General features: G+C 44.5%; 1 protein-coding gene across 1 annotated transcript in view; it reads right to left on the bottom strand.

Moving 5' to 3' along the window:
• Positions 1 to 17212, bottom strand: part of ube2j1 (ubiquitin conjugating enzyme E2 J1) — a 30957-nt gene extending 13745 nt beyond the window's left edge. The window contains exons 1-7 of the mRNA XM_033020858.1: positions 17101 to 17212; positions 17020 to 17062; positions 9461 to 9534; positions 7877 to 8008; positions 6486 to 6570; positions 5734 to 5839; positions 3606 to 3735 (exon numbers count right to left, since the gene is read on the bottom strand). Of these exons, the coding sequence (XP_032876749.1) occupies positions 3606 to 3735; positions 5734 to 5839; positions 6486 to 6570; positions 7877 to 8008; positions 9461 to 9534; positions 17020 to 17050 (558 nt within the window). The 5' untranslated portion in view covers positions 17051 to 17062; positions 17101 to 17212. The remainder of the gene's footprint in view (positions 1 to 3605; positions 3736 to 5733; positions 5840 to 6485; positions 6571 to 7876; positions 8009 to 9460; positions 9535 to 17019; positions 17063 to 17100) is intronic.
• Between the last annotated feature and the right edge of the window lie 745 nt (positions 17213 to 17957).

The following is a 17957-nucleotide window of genomic DNA, read 5'->3' on the forward strand; positions in this document are numbered from 1 at the left end:
CATCTGTGCTGCGATTTCCGAGAGAACGCCGCCACCTACGGCCGTTATTTTTGGCCACCTTGCTCAGAGCCCCCCTCCGCCGTATGTGTGCCAAGGGTTTTTCCCGTCGATGAAAAATGAGAGAGATATTAATGATTTTACAAAATTCCCCATTCTCTCTGCTGCCCCTGCAGGCGGCAGGGGGGAGGGACTATAAAACCAGGAAGTGGTGTGCCTCAATCAGTGTCTGCAAGCTGGAGGAAGGCAGAGGGTCACGTTTCTCTGAGCTGTGAATAACACTGAACACATGTCTACTCAAATGTAAGTGTCCTTAGTGGTTCTAAAACGCTTGCAGAATGTGTCTATTGGTTCTAAAATGTTTGCAAAAAGTGTCTCTTTTGGTTCTACAATGCTTGCAGAATGTACTTTTTTGGTTCTAAAATGTTTTTTAGGTTCTCCCCCACTTTCCTCTCCCCCCCCCTCCCCTCCCCCACCATTCCTCCCCTAAACCCCCTCCCCTCCACACACCCCTACCCCCTTCCCTCCACCCTCCCCCTCCCTGCTCCCCACCTCCTCTCAGCACACCCTCTTTCCCCCCTCTTTCCTCTCTCTCTCCCCCCCCCCCTCTCTAGATGTGACTGCAAGTTGGGGGCTATGCGTCAGTAGATAGGGTGGTTATGGGGTAAAAGGAGCAAATTAATAATATTAATATAATATCAAGGGGTTAATTAGCGTGAGTGCGGGGGGGGGGGGATAGTTGGTGTGTGTGACGCTGCGTGCCGCCTCCTCCCCCCCCCCACCCACAACCGCACGTTGGGGGACCAGACCCAACGGGTCTGCACTTGGTCTAGTAGATTCTAGAATTCTCTTTGCCAAAAGGTAGTGGAAGCAAAGGCACACACGCTCTGGCTTTATTTTCTACACTTTGCCCTGCCAACAACTTTGAATAGGCAATTTAGCTCTCATTTCTGATATCACATCTTACTCTCGCTCTTCTGCACTGAGTTTCACCTGGATTTGCGCCTTGCCTTGTTCCACCTCTTCCACTTCAAGTTCTTCACTGATCATCCACTCGAAAAGCCAACTTTGCCATATCATGTGGCATTTTTACTTCCATAAGCCCACTTTCAATTCTATAATCATCCAAAACTGCACCATTACCTTTTGCCTAGATGTGTAGAAAGGAACTGCAGATGCTGGTTTAAACCGAAGATAGACACAACAAGCTGGAGTAACTCAGCGGGCCAGACAGCATCCTTGATCTTCTCCCCTTTCTTATATGTCATTGCATGGCAACATTACTCAAATTAAGTAATTTCAATAGTATGCCGACATCCTATTTTACCTTGCTACCATCTCTAAATTTCTCTCTTACTGGCGATACAGTAGATTACAGGAAGCCATGATCTTCAGATATAACCACATAATACTGATTTAATCTGGCTTGGTATTTGTCCAGGATATTTTTTTAAAGTCTGTTCTCATTGTTGCAGTCATATATGCACAATATCATGAGAGACCCCTTCCACCCCTGCAACGGACTGTTCCAGCTGCTACGGTCAGGCAAACGCCTCCGTTGCCATGCGGTGAGAACAGAGAGGTTGAGAAGGAGTTTCTTCCCAGAGGCCATTCGGACTGTAAACGCCTATCTCACCAGGGACTAACTCTACTGAACGTTTTTCCTTCCATTATTTATTATGTAAAGGTATATGTGTGTTATGATTGTGTTTATAGTTTGTTTGGTTGTTTGTCTTTTTGCACAAAAGTCCGCGAGCATTGCCACTTTCATTTCACTGCACATCTCGTATGTGTATGTGACAAATAAACTTGACTTGACTTGATATGAACCATCTATTGAATCACAAACCCTGCGGTTTCTCACCCTAATTACTTCTTTCCATCTCCAATTCCTTCTGCTGCTGCTGCTGCTGGAATCTTCAACTATACCTTTGTTGGCTCCAGCTCCTTTCCAGTTCTGGGCTCTTCAACATTCCCAATTTTAATAGTTCCTACTACAACCGATGTAGCCTCCTGTACGTCAGCGAGACCAAGTGCAGACTTGCCGACCATTTAGCTGAACACTTACACTCCGTCTGCCATGGTCTACCGGATATCCCGGATGCTAACCATGTTAACACCCCTTCCCTTTCCCACACTCACCTTCCTATCCTGGGCCTCCTCCATTGCCAGAGGCGGATTGCCACAGTAGCTTAAAATCCATTGGGGATGAAGATTGTTTTTTTTCAATTTTAAGCAGCCTCCAACAAACACCCCCCCCCCCCCCCCCCCCCCCCCCCATTCTACCCTTCCCTTCTGCTGGGCTCACACCTCCTCCTCCATTCCTTCCTCTGCCATAACAATTTGTAACTCTTCAATCCTTCTGTCTCACACCTTCTGTTTTAATCTCTGGCCTTTGTTCCAACCATTTGCCAATAAACAAACCCTTGTCTGTGATCACCTATTACCTGCCACGCTTTATCCTGCCTCTCCTCCAGCACACTGTGACCTTTTAACAACTCCATCACTGACTACAGAAGCTTCAGTTGGTAGGGTCTTAAAATCTAGAATCAATCACCTAATCTCAACACTCCTTTAAAACAATACTCAGAAGATCCATCTGACTTGTGTGGCTCAGGCTCTTGCACAGTGGGCAGCGCGACTCTCGTCAGCAGCGGCCTCCGCAGTCTGTCTGTGTTTTATTATTTTTTTGTCTCGTTTTTATGTAGTTTTTGTTATTTTTTTTGTTGGGGTATGTGTGTGTGGGGGGGAGGGGGTAACTTTAAATCTTTCCCCTGCACGGGAGACCCGACCTTTTCTTTGTCGGGTCTCCGTTGTCGTTGGGGCTGCAATGTGGAGCGGCCTCCAACAGGAACGACCTGGGGTCCCAGCTGCGGAGCTGCCGACTACTCACCGTCACGGGGCTGGCCGAGTCCGGAGCGGGTGGAGCTGTGGTTGAGCGCTGCTGCGACCCGACCCCCGGAGTTTCGGAGGCTGCAACTGCGGGTCTGGCGGGCGGCGGCACCGGGAGCCCGCGGGTCCCTGGTGGGAGACCGCATTTCGGGGCTTCCGCAACGGCGACATATCCCGCCCGAGTTGCGGGGTTGAAGTGCTCCTGGAGCGGGGCCTTACACCATCGCCCCGCGCGGCTTGGAATGGCCGCGGGACTCTGCGAGCGCCCGCCGGGGGCTCTAACACCAAGACCCGGTGCGCGACCTTGCATCACCCTGCGTGGCTTTAATGGCCGCGGGACAATCGCCATCGCCAGCCGGGGGCTTTGACTTTGACTGACATCGGGGGGGGGGGGGGGGGGGGGGGGGGGGGGAGGAGTGCAGTGGAGAGATAAGTTTTTTTTGCCTTCCATCACAACGATGTGATGGATGTTTGTGTAAACTGTGTTGTGTCTCGGGTCTTTTTGTTTTGTAATGTGTGGCTGCAGAAACGACATTTCGTTTGGACCTCAAGGGGTCCAAATGACAATAAATTGAATCCTAATCCTAATCCTAAATTGCCTGTCTAAATGATTCAAAATGCCAGTACACAGTACACTGCGTCACTGTGCAAATTTCAATCAAACTGTCTTTTCCAACAATTTTTGTTCATTGCTCGATTTATAAAAGGCAACATACCTTAAAATTGATTTGTTTTGCTAATTCTTTGGCCTCCACATCAGCGAGACTTGGAATGCTACTTTCTGAGCATGCAAGCAGGGCTGTCTTCATGCAAGTGGCACAAATTTCACAGTTGAAGTCCTGTGACCTAAATCAAAAGATCATCAATAATGGTCTTTCAGTTGCATTTGCATTTAATTTTTTGCAAAAACTCATGACTCTTTACAATCTGTTCATTACAATAGCAATAACAATTAACCTGAATATTTCGAAGTGGTCTGTTAATTGACTTATTTCCTCAAGTAGCTCCTTACAAACAGCAACGGTTATGGAATCTTAGTTGTTCCCATTTTTAAGTACTATTTGGTACAGAATAATTCCAACATTATGTGCAGTGAGAAATCTAGTAACATTTTTCAACCCACACCCACCAACACCATATGCTGTTGCAAAATTCAAACAGGGAAAAGCAGATGAGACGGCTACAACATGAGCCGCAACAGCAGCCGGGCAAACGGGACAGTGTGGCAGCTGGTGGAGAAGGGCTCGCTGGAGCAGTCCAGTGGTATCGACGCCTAATTTTAAGGTGAAACGACACAAAGTGTTGGAGGAACTCAGTGGACCAAATCAGTCTGAACTGATTCCGACACGTCACCTATCCACGTTCTCCAGAGATGCTGCCTGGGCGGTGGGCGGCGCGACTTTCGTCAGCAGCGACCTCTACAGTCCGTCTGCGTTTTTATTATTTTATGTCTATGTTTTTATGTAGTTTTTGTTATTTTTTGTGGGGGTATGTGTGTGGGGGGGTGGGGGTAACTTTTAAATCTCTCCCTGCACGGGAGACCCGACCTTTTCTTTGTCGGGTCTCCGTTGTCGTTGGGGCTGCAACGAGGAGCGGCCTCCAACAGGAAGACCGGGGGCTGTGGTGCTGACTACTCACCTCACCGTCGCGGAACTGGCCGAGTCCAGAGCGGGTGGAGCGGTGGTGGACGCTGCTGCGGCCCGACCTCCGGAGGCTGCAACTGCGGGTCTGGCGGACGGCGGCACCAGGAGCCCGCGGGTCCCTGGGGGGAGACCGCTTTTCAGGGCTCCCGCAACGGCGACTTCTCCCGCCCGAGTTGCGGGGTTGAAGAGCTCCTGGAGTGGGGCCTACATCACCGCCCCGCGCGGCTTGGAATGGCTGCGGGACTCTGCGAGCGCCCGCCGGGGGCTCTAACATCAAGAACCCGGTGTGCGACCTTGCATCACCCGGCGTGGCTTTAATGGCCGCGGGACAATCGCCATCACCCGCCGGGGGCTTTGACTTTGACTCTGACATCGGGGGGGAGAGTGCAGTGGAGAGATAATTTTTTTTGGCCTTCCATCACAGCAATGTGATGGATGTTTATGTAAATTATGTTGTGTCTCGGGTCTATTTGTTTGTAATGTATGGCTGCAGAAACGACATTTCGTTTGGACCTCAAGGGGTCCAAATGACAATAAATTGAATTGAATTGAATTGAATTGATCTGCTGAGTTGCTCCAGCACTTTGTGTCGTTTTGTATATTAACCAGCACCGTCAGTTCTGATTCTGCCTAGGTTTAAGGTGATTTCAACGCGTAAAATCTGACTTATGAAAGGGTTAGGGAACGTAACCCTTACACAAGTCGGAGACTGCCTGTAGTTGAACAAAAGCCAAACATCGCAGATAATTGATATCTGAACTTTAACATGACAGAAGATGCAGGGAATTAAAGAGTTAAGTACTTCCCACATTGTGTTTCTAATCAAAGAAATAACAAAAGTGAGAATGAAGAAACTACAATGGTCAATTCTATACAGAGGATATTTGACTTTAAGATGGTACAAAGACACTAATTCTGTCTAGGTTACGTCCAGTCTACAAAAGCAATCTTCAATGTTAAATGCAGCACTACAATTGAGTAAGAGGATATGATAACCTGATATGAATAATTACTAGCGCCCAAGAAGATGTAAAGATTGAATAAAGTCAAACGCGTTACAAGTGTACACTTTCCTTCTAGAACATTTTTGTATCAGGAAAAAAAGAACAGAGTGGGGCAATTAAAACAATTAGATTAAAATATTTAGGAACTCTCCTAGAATTGGTCTACTTGCATGATGTAAACAAAATTAAAATCATACTTTTTGGCCAGTGCTTTTCTCTCATCGGGAGTATAATCCAGAGAACCAATGGCTCCTTCTCCTTTCGTTGGCATGAAGCCAATAATGGCCAACAATGCAGTTCGTACTAGGAACAAATATAATATGGTTTAAAGCAGTTACGTTAATTAAATTGAAAAAAAATGGGAAGTTTAATTTTTCTTTTAAGTTTTCAACATACACCATAATAGCTATTAGTTGAGCAATTAAATAGTGAGAAGAAAATTCAAAAAAAGTAAAGACACACTCAAGTTTGTTTTTGCACATTTCTTGTAGCCCTTGGTCTGGTACTCCAATGGAAATATTGCTTGGCATTTCAAATCCCCATCGCTGCATGGCTGAAAGGGGAAGCTACAGACACAAAATTAAAAATCGCACTTGTAACACTGCACATGATGCTTCAATTGTATTGTGCCAGAATTAAAGCTGTACTACACCAGAGAGTTGTGAGTCTGTGGAATTCTCTGCCTCAGAGGGCGGTGGAGGCCGGATCTCTGGATACTTTCAAGAGAGCTTGATAGGGCTCTTAAAGATAGCGGAGTCAGGGGATATGGGGAGAAGGGTACTGATTGTGGATGATCAGCCATGATCATATTGGCTCAAAGGGCCAAATGGCCTACTCCTGCACTTATTGTCTATTGTCTACCACAAAAAAACCACACTAGTGACCTGTTGCACAACAGCTTTGGAAGTGATAATTAACATCGATGACCTGGATCGCAGGTAATACTCACTACTCCAGGATGGTTGCCAGGTTTCGGGATGATGTCCCGAAATGCTCAGACAAATCTTCTTTCCTACTTCGAATCTACCATTAGGCTGAAACACAAAGACCCTAGTCAAGCAGCAGCAGCAGCAGCAAATATTTAATACACTGCAATATTTGTTACATTTCTGATAATTTCCAATTGTTTTTAACATTTCCAAAATAATCAAAGCAAAATAGGAAAACACATTGTTTTGCCATCAGAAAACTTTATGGGATCAATTGTTTGTTCCAATTTTCCAAAAAGCCCAGTCAACGATATCTCTGAGAAAAATATTTCTTTCACATTTGCTAATTAACATAATAGCTTAGGAATCACTTCACTTCACGCATTAATATTGTCAGGAAGTACACAGAAGTGCAACAAAAGACCAATTGCCTTGCCTCTTACATAACAAGATGACAAAAAAACAGATTGGGCATGAGCATAATTAATTATCACTGGGCTGTCAATAAACCCTCAATGTTACTGTTTTGGCATAGAGGATTACCTCGCTGACAATTGAAGACTAACCGATGACATAAGATAGACACAAAAATATGGAGTAACTCAGCGGGTCAGACAGAAAAGGAATAGGAAGGGTCGAGACCCTTCTTCAGACTCGACTCAAAACATCACCTATTTTTTTTCTCCAGAGATGTTGTCCGACCCGCTGAATTACTCCAGCTTTTTGTGTCTATCTTTGGTTTAAATCAGCATCTGGAGTTCCTTCCTGCACAACCGATGACACACGCTGCAACTGCGTGCCTGCTGAATAAATTCAACATTGGCTCTCTGCAATGCACCAGGTCATGAAGAATGATATTTATTCTATTAGAATATATGCAAACAGAATATACTAATTAGCATCCTGATATGAAAACAGGATATTTTTTGCCATCCAGCAAATTTACATCTCATCATTTTTTATCCATTCTGTGAAAAGAAAAAAAATAATCAACCTCTTCTACCTGCATCCTCCCAAAGTGGTTGCATTTTAATTTTTTTTAATCAATAGTCAGCTTTTTCACCACCGACATTTTGATATCTACATCAGAGGTACAGGGAATTGCGTCTTGTGCAAGATCTTACACATACATTTCAGTTCAATGCTTCTCCCAAATGTCAATGTTTCTCTGAGATAATGTACTTCAAAAGAGAGGTTAAAGGAATAATCCGCTCCGCATGTGTGTCCAGGCAAACGCTAAGGATCATATAATAATATTTGGAGGAAAGGGAGTTTGCCAAATGCACCATTTAACATTGATCCCGCAACTAAATGAAATTACCAGACAATGGCCCAGAGGTTAAATAGCTTTCAAGACAAGCATATGAAAGGGATCTAAGTAACAATTTAGATAAATTTAAATTGAGCTTACTGTTAGAAGAATAATGCTGGGCGGCTTCATGGGATACTCTGGTGGCAGCACAATTCGGCCATGGTATACACCACCATCAAAGTCAGAGTCTGGAGGACCTCGTACTGTGAAATGCCATTCGAATAGATTATCCTACATTTAAAAAGAGAACAAACAATTGCAAATGGCACGTTGAGCATTTTTTTATTGACGTTAAGTCGGAAGCAAAAGGCAAGTCACAAAAAGGTACAAACTTGCTTGTCGTTTATCGGCAACATGTAAGCATTCATCCACCTGCGGAGAAGAGCAACATCCACTCCAACATATAAACCATTGTCCCAAATCTTTTGAAAGCATCAAACGCCCCACAGAATTCAGCATCCCAGTGAACCTCCCCACCCTTGTGTCAGAAGTGTCCCCTGCTAGAGTTAATCCTGGCAGCATCAATTTAAATTACCATTAATTTACCAGCCATAAAAGATCCAGGTTTCCCGAATCTCCTTCCAGTGCACTCAATGCATCTGCTCAAGACCCTGGCTTAGAGACAGTGATCCGCTGTCTGAATTAGCTATTTACTTTTCTCCCAACACATTTTACAACCAAAATCTAGATCATCACAGAAGACCAGAGTCAATGGCCAGAAATTAAGCTCAGAATCCTTGCTTGCTTATTCCCTTTTTCAATTTAAGAAGCACCAAAGACACTGAGTGACTCTGTAGTTGCACGTTGTTTCTTCCCAGGCACAAAGTATCCTCATTGGTATGCAACCATTGGGCTAGGATAGCTCCCCAGTCACTGGAAGAACGAACTACAGCTATGGTTTATATTTTGCTCCCTGTGGCAAGCACGGTTTCCACCGGCAGCTTTTGTGAATCAGTTCACGAGTTTATCATCCGAGAGTTCAACTTTGATGGTATTTCCAACATTAACACCATTTGGAATGAGACTGTAAACTGTAATGGCTTCTAAAACACAGACTAAACATTCACTTGTTAGAAGTGAAACTTCAAACCATAATACATTGAGTTACAGTTACAAATAAAACTTTCAACCACCTCATAGAACCACGAAAGAGAAAAAAAACAGGCACACTGTTGGTCGACTTTTAAAATTAAAAGTTAAAGCTCTGGATACATTTTCACAGCAAGTGGAGAAAAAAAGATAGACATTTAAAAGCCTGTTAACGTGTTAAGTAGCACCCTGAAGTAAATGGATGCACATTTAACCCAGAGTAGGGGAATCAAGAACCAGAGGGCATAGGTTGAAGGTGAGAGGGTAACGATTTCATAGGAACCCAAGGGGACGCTTTTTCTACACAGAGGTGGTGTGTATATTGAACGAGCTACCAGAGCAGGTACGATAACAACATTTTAAAAACATTTGGACAGGTACATGGATATGAAAGGTTTAGAGGGATACGAGCCAAATGCAGGCAGGTGGGACTAGCGTAGATGGGGCATCTTGGTCTACATGGGCAAGTTGGGCCAAAGGGCCTCTATGACTATTTGTTGGACCACTCAGGAATGGTTTGTAAAGAGAGGAAATGTCATCCATATCAGCAGCAAAAAACCACACCAAATTTTAAAAAAAACTTTAAAGTCTCACCTCCAGAGGCTGGGCATGGTACTGTTCTGTGGGGTCTCTCAGTTCTTGTGCTTCTTTCATTAAACGTTTCACAGCTATAAAATAAAACAAATTCAGCTAAGAAATCTAGACAATGGTTGCAAATAAGCAATTGCATATTTTATTGTTAAGTTCGCTCAAATATTCAAGCCTAGAAGTATCTTTTTATGCTTATTTGTTTCACATTTATTATAATTACACCCCAAGCCTGCTAAGACAGCTTGAAGTCCATGGTGCAAATTACAAACTGGCCAAGGACACTTTTCTGAGAAACTTCCTAAGAGAAGCTTAAAAAGGCACCTATTTCAGCAAGTTGCCTGGGAAGGGACGATTCTAAGTCAGACATCCTTTGCACTCTCAGCACTGATGCCCATATGTGAACAGAATGGTCATGCGTCAGCATTTCCTCTGGAACACTGGAGGTTGAAGGGAGAACTGATATAAAATGAGGAGCATTTCCCCAGAGTAAAAATTTGAAAAACTCAAGGCCATGGCATGGAGGTAAGAGGGGCAAAGTTTAAAGGAACGGTGCAGGGCAAATTTTATTTTTCAGGGAGTGCTGGGTGCCTGGAACATGCTGTCAGGCAGGGGATGGTGGTGGAAACAGATACGAGGATTTTGATAGGCACATGGATACATGAGGTGTCAAGGGATATGGATCACATGCAGGCAGAGGAGATTAGTTTAACTTGGCATCATGTTCGACAGATACTGTGGCCGAAGGGCCTGTTCCTGTGCTCTATTATTCTGTTCAATGAAGTTTTAATCCGATTGGCCTCTAGCAAATTAAAATACAGCCATCTGTACCATTTATTCACAGCTATCCTTTCTACTATTTACTCGATTCATTCTTTAGGGTTTCGGCCCGAAACTTTGCCTATTTCCTTCGCTCCATAGATGCTGCTGCACCTGCTGAGTTTCTCCAGCATTTTTGTGTACCTTCGATTTTCCAGCATTTGCAGTTCCTTCTTAAACATCATTCTTTAGCCCATCTGGTAACTATCACTACATCTTCCTGAAGGGCATGTTCATGTGCTGTACTGTTCTATGTGCTATACAAACTACAATAGCTTCGGAAGCAACCCATTATCACCTTCTCAATGACAATTAGATATGGAAAATCTAAAACAGCACTAGAAATACCTGGCAGATCAGGCAGCATGTGTGGAGATAGAAAAACTACTGCGTTGACCTGAGCTGAATGGATGACCTTTCATCAGAACACACCAGCTCCATAATAAACTGAAAAGTTTGGGTAATTGTTGAATTGCATTTCATCAGTTTCACTCTCTCAACTGTATCTGTTTTGGTGACAAGACTTTCAACGCCTGCAATTTAGATTTTTTTTTTACTTAACTATTGCTTAACCTCTATGAATTGGGCTGTCAACCACATCGGTTTCATTTCCCAAATTCTGTTCTCATCCACTCTCCTTTCAGCCAAACCAACTTAATTTAAATCTTTTTTATTTGAATTTCACAGCAATTTGCATACATACAATGATAACAGACAGTGACAGTCAAGGCATAATTGTGCAACAGTATGTAAGCGACCCTCAAAGCCCTTACCCTTACCCACCTTCAACCCACCCGAATCAGGTCGGAACCAAACGGGGACAAACAACACTCACATACATACACATCCACACAAATATGGTAAGATAAACGGAACAAAAAGTACTAAAAAAAAAATAAAAGAGAAAAAAAAGGGTCACTAATAACAGTAAATAAGTAAGTAATTAAATAAATAAGTGTGGGGAGGGGGGGTTAAGGGGAGAGCAGCTGCAGTAGAGCAGAACAATGGTGGAGAGCACTCAGTTCTCTTCCGAGTCCGGGGACAAGTTGAGAGAGTTAACAAGTTCCAAGAAAGGGTTCCATGTATCTAGGAATGTCTTGGTAGAGCCTTTGAGAGAGAACCTAAGTTTTTCAAGCTTTAAATTGTAAAGCACCTCCTTAATCCAGCGGGCGTGTGTCGGGGGACAGGTGAGCCTCCAGTTAAGCAAGATCTCCGGGCTAACAAGGTTGTAAAAGCTAGAACCCGTTTCACCGCAACAGAGAGGTTGGTGTTGGGAGGGGTACCGAAAATGGCTGACAGTGGGTTTGGAGGAATAGTCTGGCACTCCTCCAAAAGGCTGCTAGCTTAGGGCAAGACCAAAACATATGGCTATGGTTGGCAGGAGATTGATTACATCTGTTGCAGGTGTCCCTAACAGCGGGGTAAATTCTAGATAATCTTGCATTTGTGTTGTGGACTTTGTGAAGGACTTTGCATTGGATTAGGCCATGACGGGCACATATGGAGGAAGAATGGATCAAATCCAAGGCAGAGTCCCATTGCTGGTCTGTTAGTTTCGTATTCAGCTCACCCTCCCACGCAGCTTTTAATGAGGTATGAGGTTTCAATATAACCGACCCTAACAAGTTATACAAAACAGAGATGCATTTCTTCCGGTTGGGATCTAGAGCTAAGATGGTATCGGTCAGGGTTTCAGGGGGGCGATTTGGGAAATGGGGGAATGTCTTCTTCACAAAATCCCTAATCTGGAAAAAACGAAAAAGGTGGGAGTTTGGGAGGCTATAGTTGGACGAGAGCTCCGCAAAAGACGAAAAGATGCCATCCTTGTATAGGTTTTTACAATACAATACAATTCAATTTATTGTCATTTGGACCCCTTGAGGTCCAAACGAAATGTCGTTTCTGCAGCCATACATTACAAACAAATAGACCCAAGACACAACATAATTTACATAAACATCCATCACATTGCTGTGATGGAAGGCCAAAAAAACTTATCTCTCCACTGCACTCTCCCCCCCGATGTCAGAGTCAAAGTCAAAGTCAAAGCCCCCGGCGGGCGATGGCGAATTGCCCCGCAGCCATTAAAGCCACGCCGGGTGATGCAAGGCCGCACACCGGGTCTTGATGTTAGAGCCCCCGGCGCGCGCTCGCAGTCCCGCAGCCATTCCAAGCCGCGCGGGGCGGTGCTGTAAGGCCCCGCTCAGGATCTCTTCAACCCCGCAACTCGGGCGGGTGAAGTCGCCGTTGCGGAAGCCCCGAAAAGCGGTCTCCCTCCAGGGACCCGCGGGCTCCCGGTGCCGCCCGCCAAACCCGCAGTTGCAGCCACCGAATCTCCGGGGGTCGGGTCGCAGCAGCGTCCACCACAGCTCCACCCGCTCTGGACTCGGCCAGCTCCGCGACGGTGAGGTGAGTAGTCGGCACCACAGCCCCCGGTCTTCCTGTTGGAGGCCGCTCCTCGTTGCAGCCCCAACGACAACGGAGACCCGACAAAGAAAAGGTCGGGTCTCCCGTGCAGGGAGATTTAAAAGTTACCCCCTCCCCCCCCACACACATACCCCAACAAAAATAACAAAAACTACATAAAAACATAAGACATAAAATAATAAAAACGCAGACGGACTGCAGAGGCCGCTGCTGACGAGAGTCGCGATACTACTGATACCGTTGCTATGCCAGGTTTTGAATGCGTGGTCTGTACTTGAAGGTTTAAAGATGTGGTTTTTAAAGCAGTGGGGTCAAGATGGAAGGGCCTTGTAAACCGAAGTTTTTCCTGAGTTGACTCCATATCTTGAGCGAGAGGGACGCAATTGGGCCTACACCCACAGATGTTATAGGAAGGGGGAGTTGGGAGCATAGGACAGACGCAACGGGAGATGTGAACTCGCCTTTTCCACGTGTACCCAGGTCGGTAGGTGGTCGCAATCATCATTCATCCAATACAGAAGTTTTTGCAAGTTAGCTGCCCAATAGTATCGCCTAAAGTCAGGAAGTGCCAAACCAACTTTAAAAAACTGCATTCTCAATTCAATTCCAATGACGAGTCAGTAACCTGAAACTTTAACTCTATTTCATTCTGCGCATAATAATGTTTGTTCTATAGGGAGTTTCCAGCACTTGGATATTATTTACAAACTGTTTCACTAAAGTTGGCATTTGTACCCAATCTAAATATCAGCTTACGTTTAGCTATAAGTAGCAATATTAACATTTTAAACATAGTTTGAAAAACCTATGAAAAGAAAACAAGATATTTGCACGCAGTTTTGTTGGTCCAAAATACAGAATTTGGAATGCCATGATCATCCCCCACCCACATGGAAATACAATAGTGAACCATGATAATAACCATTATACACAACCAACAATGGTTTGAAAACAAATTATACTACTTTGCTGTGAATACTTGGTGCCATGGATATTTTGTTCATGAGGAAAAGTTTCTAAGTAAACAGAGTTTAATAGTTAAGAGAAAACATTTCTTGTTCAAACAATTTATAATATCTATGTCAAACCTTCAAAAATCCACAGCCAAACAAATAAGAATACAGGAATATGAGAGGTAGAAGTTAGTACCAGCTGTTTACTCTTTCAGGCTTCGTCCACCATCCAGTCATGATTAATCTAGCTCAACACCATTTCCTTGCCCTATCCCCCATATCCTTGATTTCCTTTATCTTCTGAAATGTACTGATTTCTGCTTTGAATTAAATTAACCACTGGGCCTCCTTAGTGCAGAATATTAAAGATTGACCAGATTGAGGAGAAATTTCTCTTCTACTCAGTCTAAAATGGCCATTGAGACCACTCAGCAGGGGGGAGGGGGGAAGAATCTCTTCTACATCTACTTAGTCAAGAATTAATAGCAGAAAATGAGGGGAAAACTAAGTAAATTACAATTGGAACATTATCATTTCAAAGAGAATTTTAAGACGAATGCAAAAGATCATTCAAAAAAGAAGCCAACATAATCAGTCTAGAATATATTTTTCCAATGGAACTGGGCAGCTTCATAATTAATGGGGAGGAAATACATTTTTTTTTTGGAGTGGATGAATGAAAACTGCCTTTCCTTGTATCCATCCTACAATCAAATGTGGACCAATCAAACTGCAAATGTTGGAATCTTGAGTAAAACACAATTTGCTGGAGGAACTCAGTCGTTTAGGCAACATCTGTGGAGGGAAATGAACTGATGAGTTTTTGGGACTGAAACCTGACCACGGGGTTCCTCCAGCAATTTGTTTTTATTACAATCAAATGTAGCTGCGTAGCTCAAATTGCAAACCATTTATTACTCTTTTTAACGTGTCCAAAAACAATGAAACCAGGGAAAAAAATCTTCATAAAATAAAAGCAACACTATATTTACTTAGATAAAAATAGCCGAGGCAAGTTGCAGATTTTATATTGAGCTGCTTAACTCCAGCTGTAGATGACCACAGACTTCTCAAACCAGTCACACCAGCTGGGACGCTATCTAAAAACTAGTACACATCACCACTATTAAGGCTCCACCTCAGCCTTAAATTGGTGGCAGCTGCAGAGTTTAATATGTGGAACATTTTAACATACTGTACTGTACTGACACAAACAAATTGTAATATTAGACAAATAGCATTCAAATAATACAGCTCATATAATATTATCTTTTGATTTATTTTTAAATAAGCATTGCAACCATCGCATCAGCAGACCTTGAACCAGCAACTTGACAAAATTATTTGAGCCGCAGTCACTTAGACATTTCTTCTTTAAAACTTTGCGGAAACATTCCAAATTTGCCATAATTGGTAAAGAAATGCCAAGATAAAAGTAGGACACAAAAAAATCTTTGATATTTAGATGATGCATTCTAATAGTTTCCAGTTTAATTTAGTTCTTAATATGTGTTGAGAATCCATTTCCCAAATATTTATTTCCTTCATTTCAGGCTCCCATTGAGAAGCTGGGCCTTGAAAGCATATATCAAAGAAATTCTAAAAGGATAAAGATGTACATTTCAAAAATGCAATCATTTTTTGGTATTTATTTGTTATATGTAGATTACAAATTTCAAACAATTGCTCAAAAGCAAGATACTGTGAATGATAGAAATAGCAGTGGTGTTGATTTCAGATAAAAAAATATCAGCCGAATTCTTAAACCTTTTTACAGATCTGTCTAAATTTATTGGGCATTTCCAGCAATTGTTTTTACTGTAAATGCTCATCTTAGTTCATAAACCACAGTGGTATTCTGAATTGTTTCTCCAATTACTGCAATATTTTACAGACTTGGGAAGCAATTTCTGATTGAATATCAATCTGTTCACTTGTCTCACACGTTATACAGTTTATTAATTTTATTTTATAAAATGAGCAGTCATTAACAGCAAAGTAAAACATAAAGATGTGTTGGGTGCTATACACAAATCTCCAAATAATTCTCTATAGTAAAAGGCATCAACATACTTCCTTGAAACATTTGCATTATCAAATCTATTCTAATGTAGGCAAATTAACACAGCTATCAGCTTCATGACTTCATCAGCATTTGAAGTTGGGAAAAAAACAAAACCTTTGCGTATCTTTGGCGTAAACACAGCCAACCTTATTTTAAATAAATTGTTAAAACAATTTATACTTTAATGCTGCTTTGAGTTAAACTTTAGTTTTTACAGCATGGAAACAAGCCCTTTGGCACATCGAGTCCATGCCGACCAGCGATCACCCGAACACTAGCACTATCTAACACGCTAGGGACAATTTCACTAGCCTCTTCCTGAGATCCAGACAGAAAATATTAATTTATGACAGACATTTGACAAGGTTCAACAGTGAAGTATGAAAACAGGTGGAAAGACATTCCATGTAGAGAAGGTTGTGATCTTGCAATGAGATATAGATGGATGGAGTGACTAGGCAAAAAAAATGGCAAATGGAGTTTATTGTGGGGGATGGCAAAGGTACACTTCATTAAGATGAAACGTATTGTCTAAATGGAGAGAAAATATAAATAAACGAAGATCAGTGGGATCTAGGTATTCGGGTACACGAATTACAAAATTAGCAGCAGTTTTAGAAGTCTTTATTGAGAAGGCTTTGGAGTTTATGAATGGGGAGATGCTGCTTGACAGGGCAGATGTCGAGAGGAAGGTAGTTGAGGCCAGTTCATTGGCTATATTTAAGAGTGAGTTAGATGTGGCCCTTGTGGCTAAAGGGATCAGGGGGTATGGAGAGAAGGCAGGTACAGGATACTGAGTTGGATGATCAGCCATGATCATATTGAATGGCGGTGCAGGCTCGAAGAGCCGAATGGCCTACTCCTGCACCTAATTTCTATGTTTCTAAATACTGGAGGAAATCAGCGATGTGGAGACACGAGATTGGCCGGTGTCAGACTGAAAGAACCCGAGGCTCATTCATCTGTCAACGCCCAAGTGCCGATAGGCTCAATGACAGCGTTGAAGATGGAGTTGGAAACGGTGGGTGGCAGTGGACCCAGGGTAGCAAGAGATGAATCAAGGCCCTTCAGCAGACGGCTTTCGTCTCACACTTAGCGGCTCAGGGAAGGGCTGCAACCCGGTGCTCAGCTCAGCCCAGCCGGGCCCGCCTACCCCAGCGAGCCTCGTTCGCTAGTAAAGGGAGGACAGGGACCCGGTCGCCCGAGCAGCAGCCGCTCGGAATCACTTCACTTGGTGAACGAAAGCGGCCCGACCCGGCCGCGGTCGAGTATAAGACGGTTCCGGTGCCGGCGCTACTCACCCGGGTTCCTCAGGTTGTACTGGACCTCCATGTTGATGCCGGCAAAGATCTTATAGCGGAGCAGGATCTTTGGATGCCGGCGCCTCGGCCGCCGGGCTCCCAACGCGACGTCACGTCACACCGCCCTGACCCCTGACCCCCCCCCCCCCCCCCCCGGCCGGCCTCCGCCTGGCGCAGATCACGCGGACTCAATCCTGTACGTGGAGGCGGCCTGCCGTGACCATCGACGTCGCCGTCGCCGCCGCCTCACACACGTGATGGCAACACCGCCCTCCCCCACACACGTGATGGCAACACCGCCTGCCCCCTCCACGTACCGTCCGCACCGACGTCCCGCGGAGGCTAAGTAACACGTGATCTCACGGCGCCTTGTGTGAAACCACCCGCGGGAGGGGGGGGGGGGAGGTGCACGCAGGCCTATTGTGACGTGGCTCGCCGGACCCAATCCCATGCGCCGCTCCGGCTGCTGGCCGGGACCATCGACACCCCCCCCCCCCTCACGTGATATCCACTCCGCCCCCTCACGTGATATCCACACCGCCCCCTCACTCCATCCCCGTGATGTCTAGCGGAGGCAACGCAACACGTGATCTCACGGCGCCGGGAAGGGGGAGGGTACGTTGGCTTTGTGACGTGACAGAGGTTAATTGCCCCCCACCGCCTGCCGAGGACACGTGTCCCCATTGTACAAACAGCCGCCCCCCCAACCTGCTTCCAATGGGTCAAAGGTGCTTTATTTGTCACATATCCAACTGCAGTGGAATTATTTTTGCACATATCACACATGCGTGCGTTGCTATGTTTTGGCAGCATTTCCAAAGTCTGGTCGGCCCGCGCGCTCGATATATTGGAGCAGTTCCCTGGAATTTAGAAGGATGAGAGGATATCTTATAGAAATGTATAGGGGGGTTGCACGCAAAGATCTCCGCTATAGGATC

The sequence above is a fragment of the Amblyraja radiata genome, chromosome 5, assembly GCF_010909765.2.
Source record: "Amblyraja radiata isolate CabotCenter1 chromosome 5, sAmbRad1.1.pri, whole genome shotgun sequence".
In the NCBI taxonomy this organism is placed as follows: Eukaryota; Metazoa; Chordata; class Chondrichthyes; order Rajiformes; family Rajidae; genus Amblyraja; species Amblyraja radiata.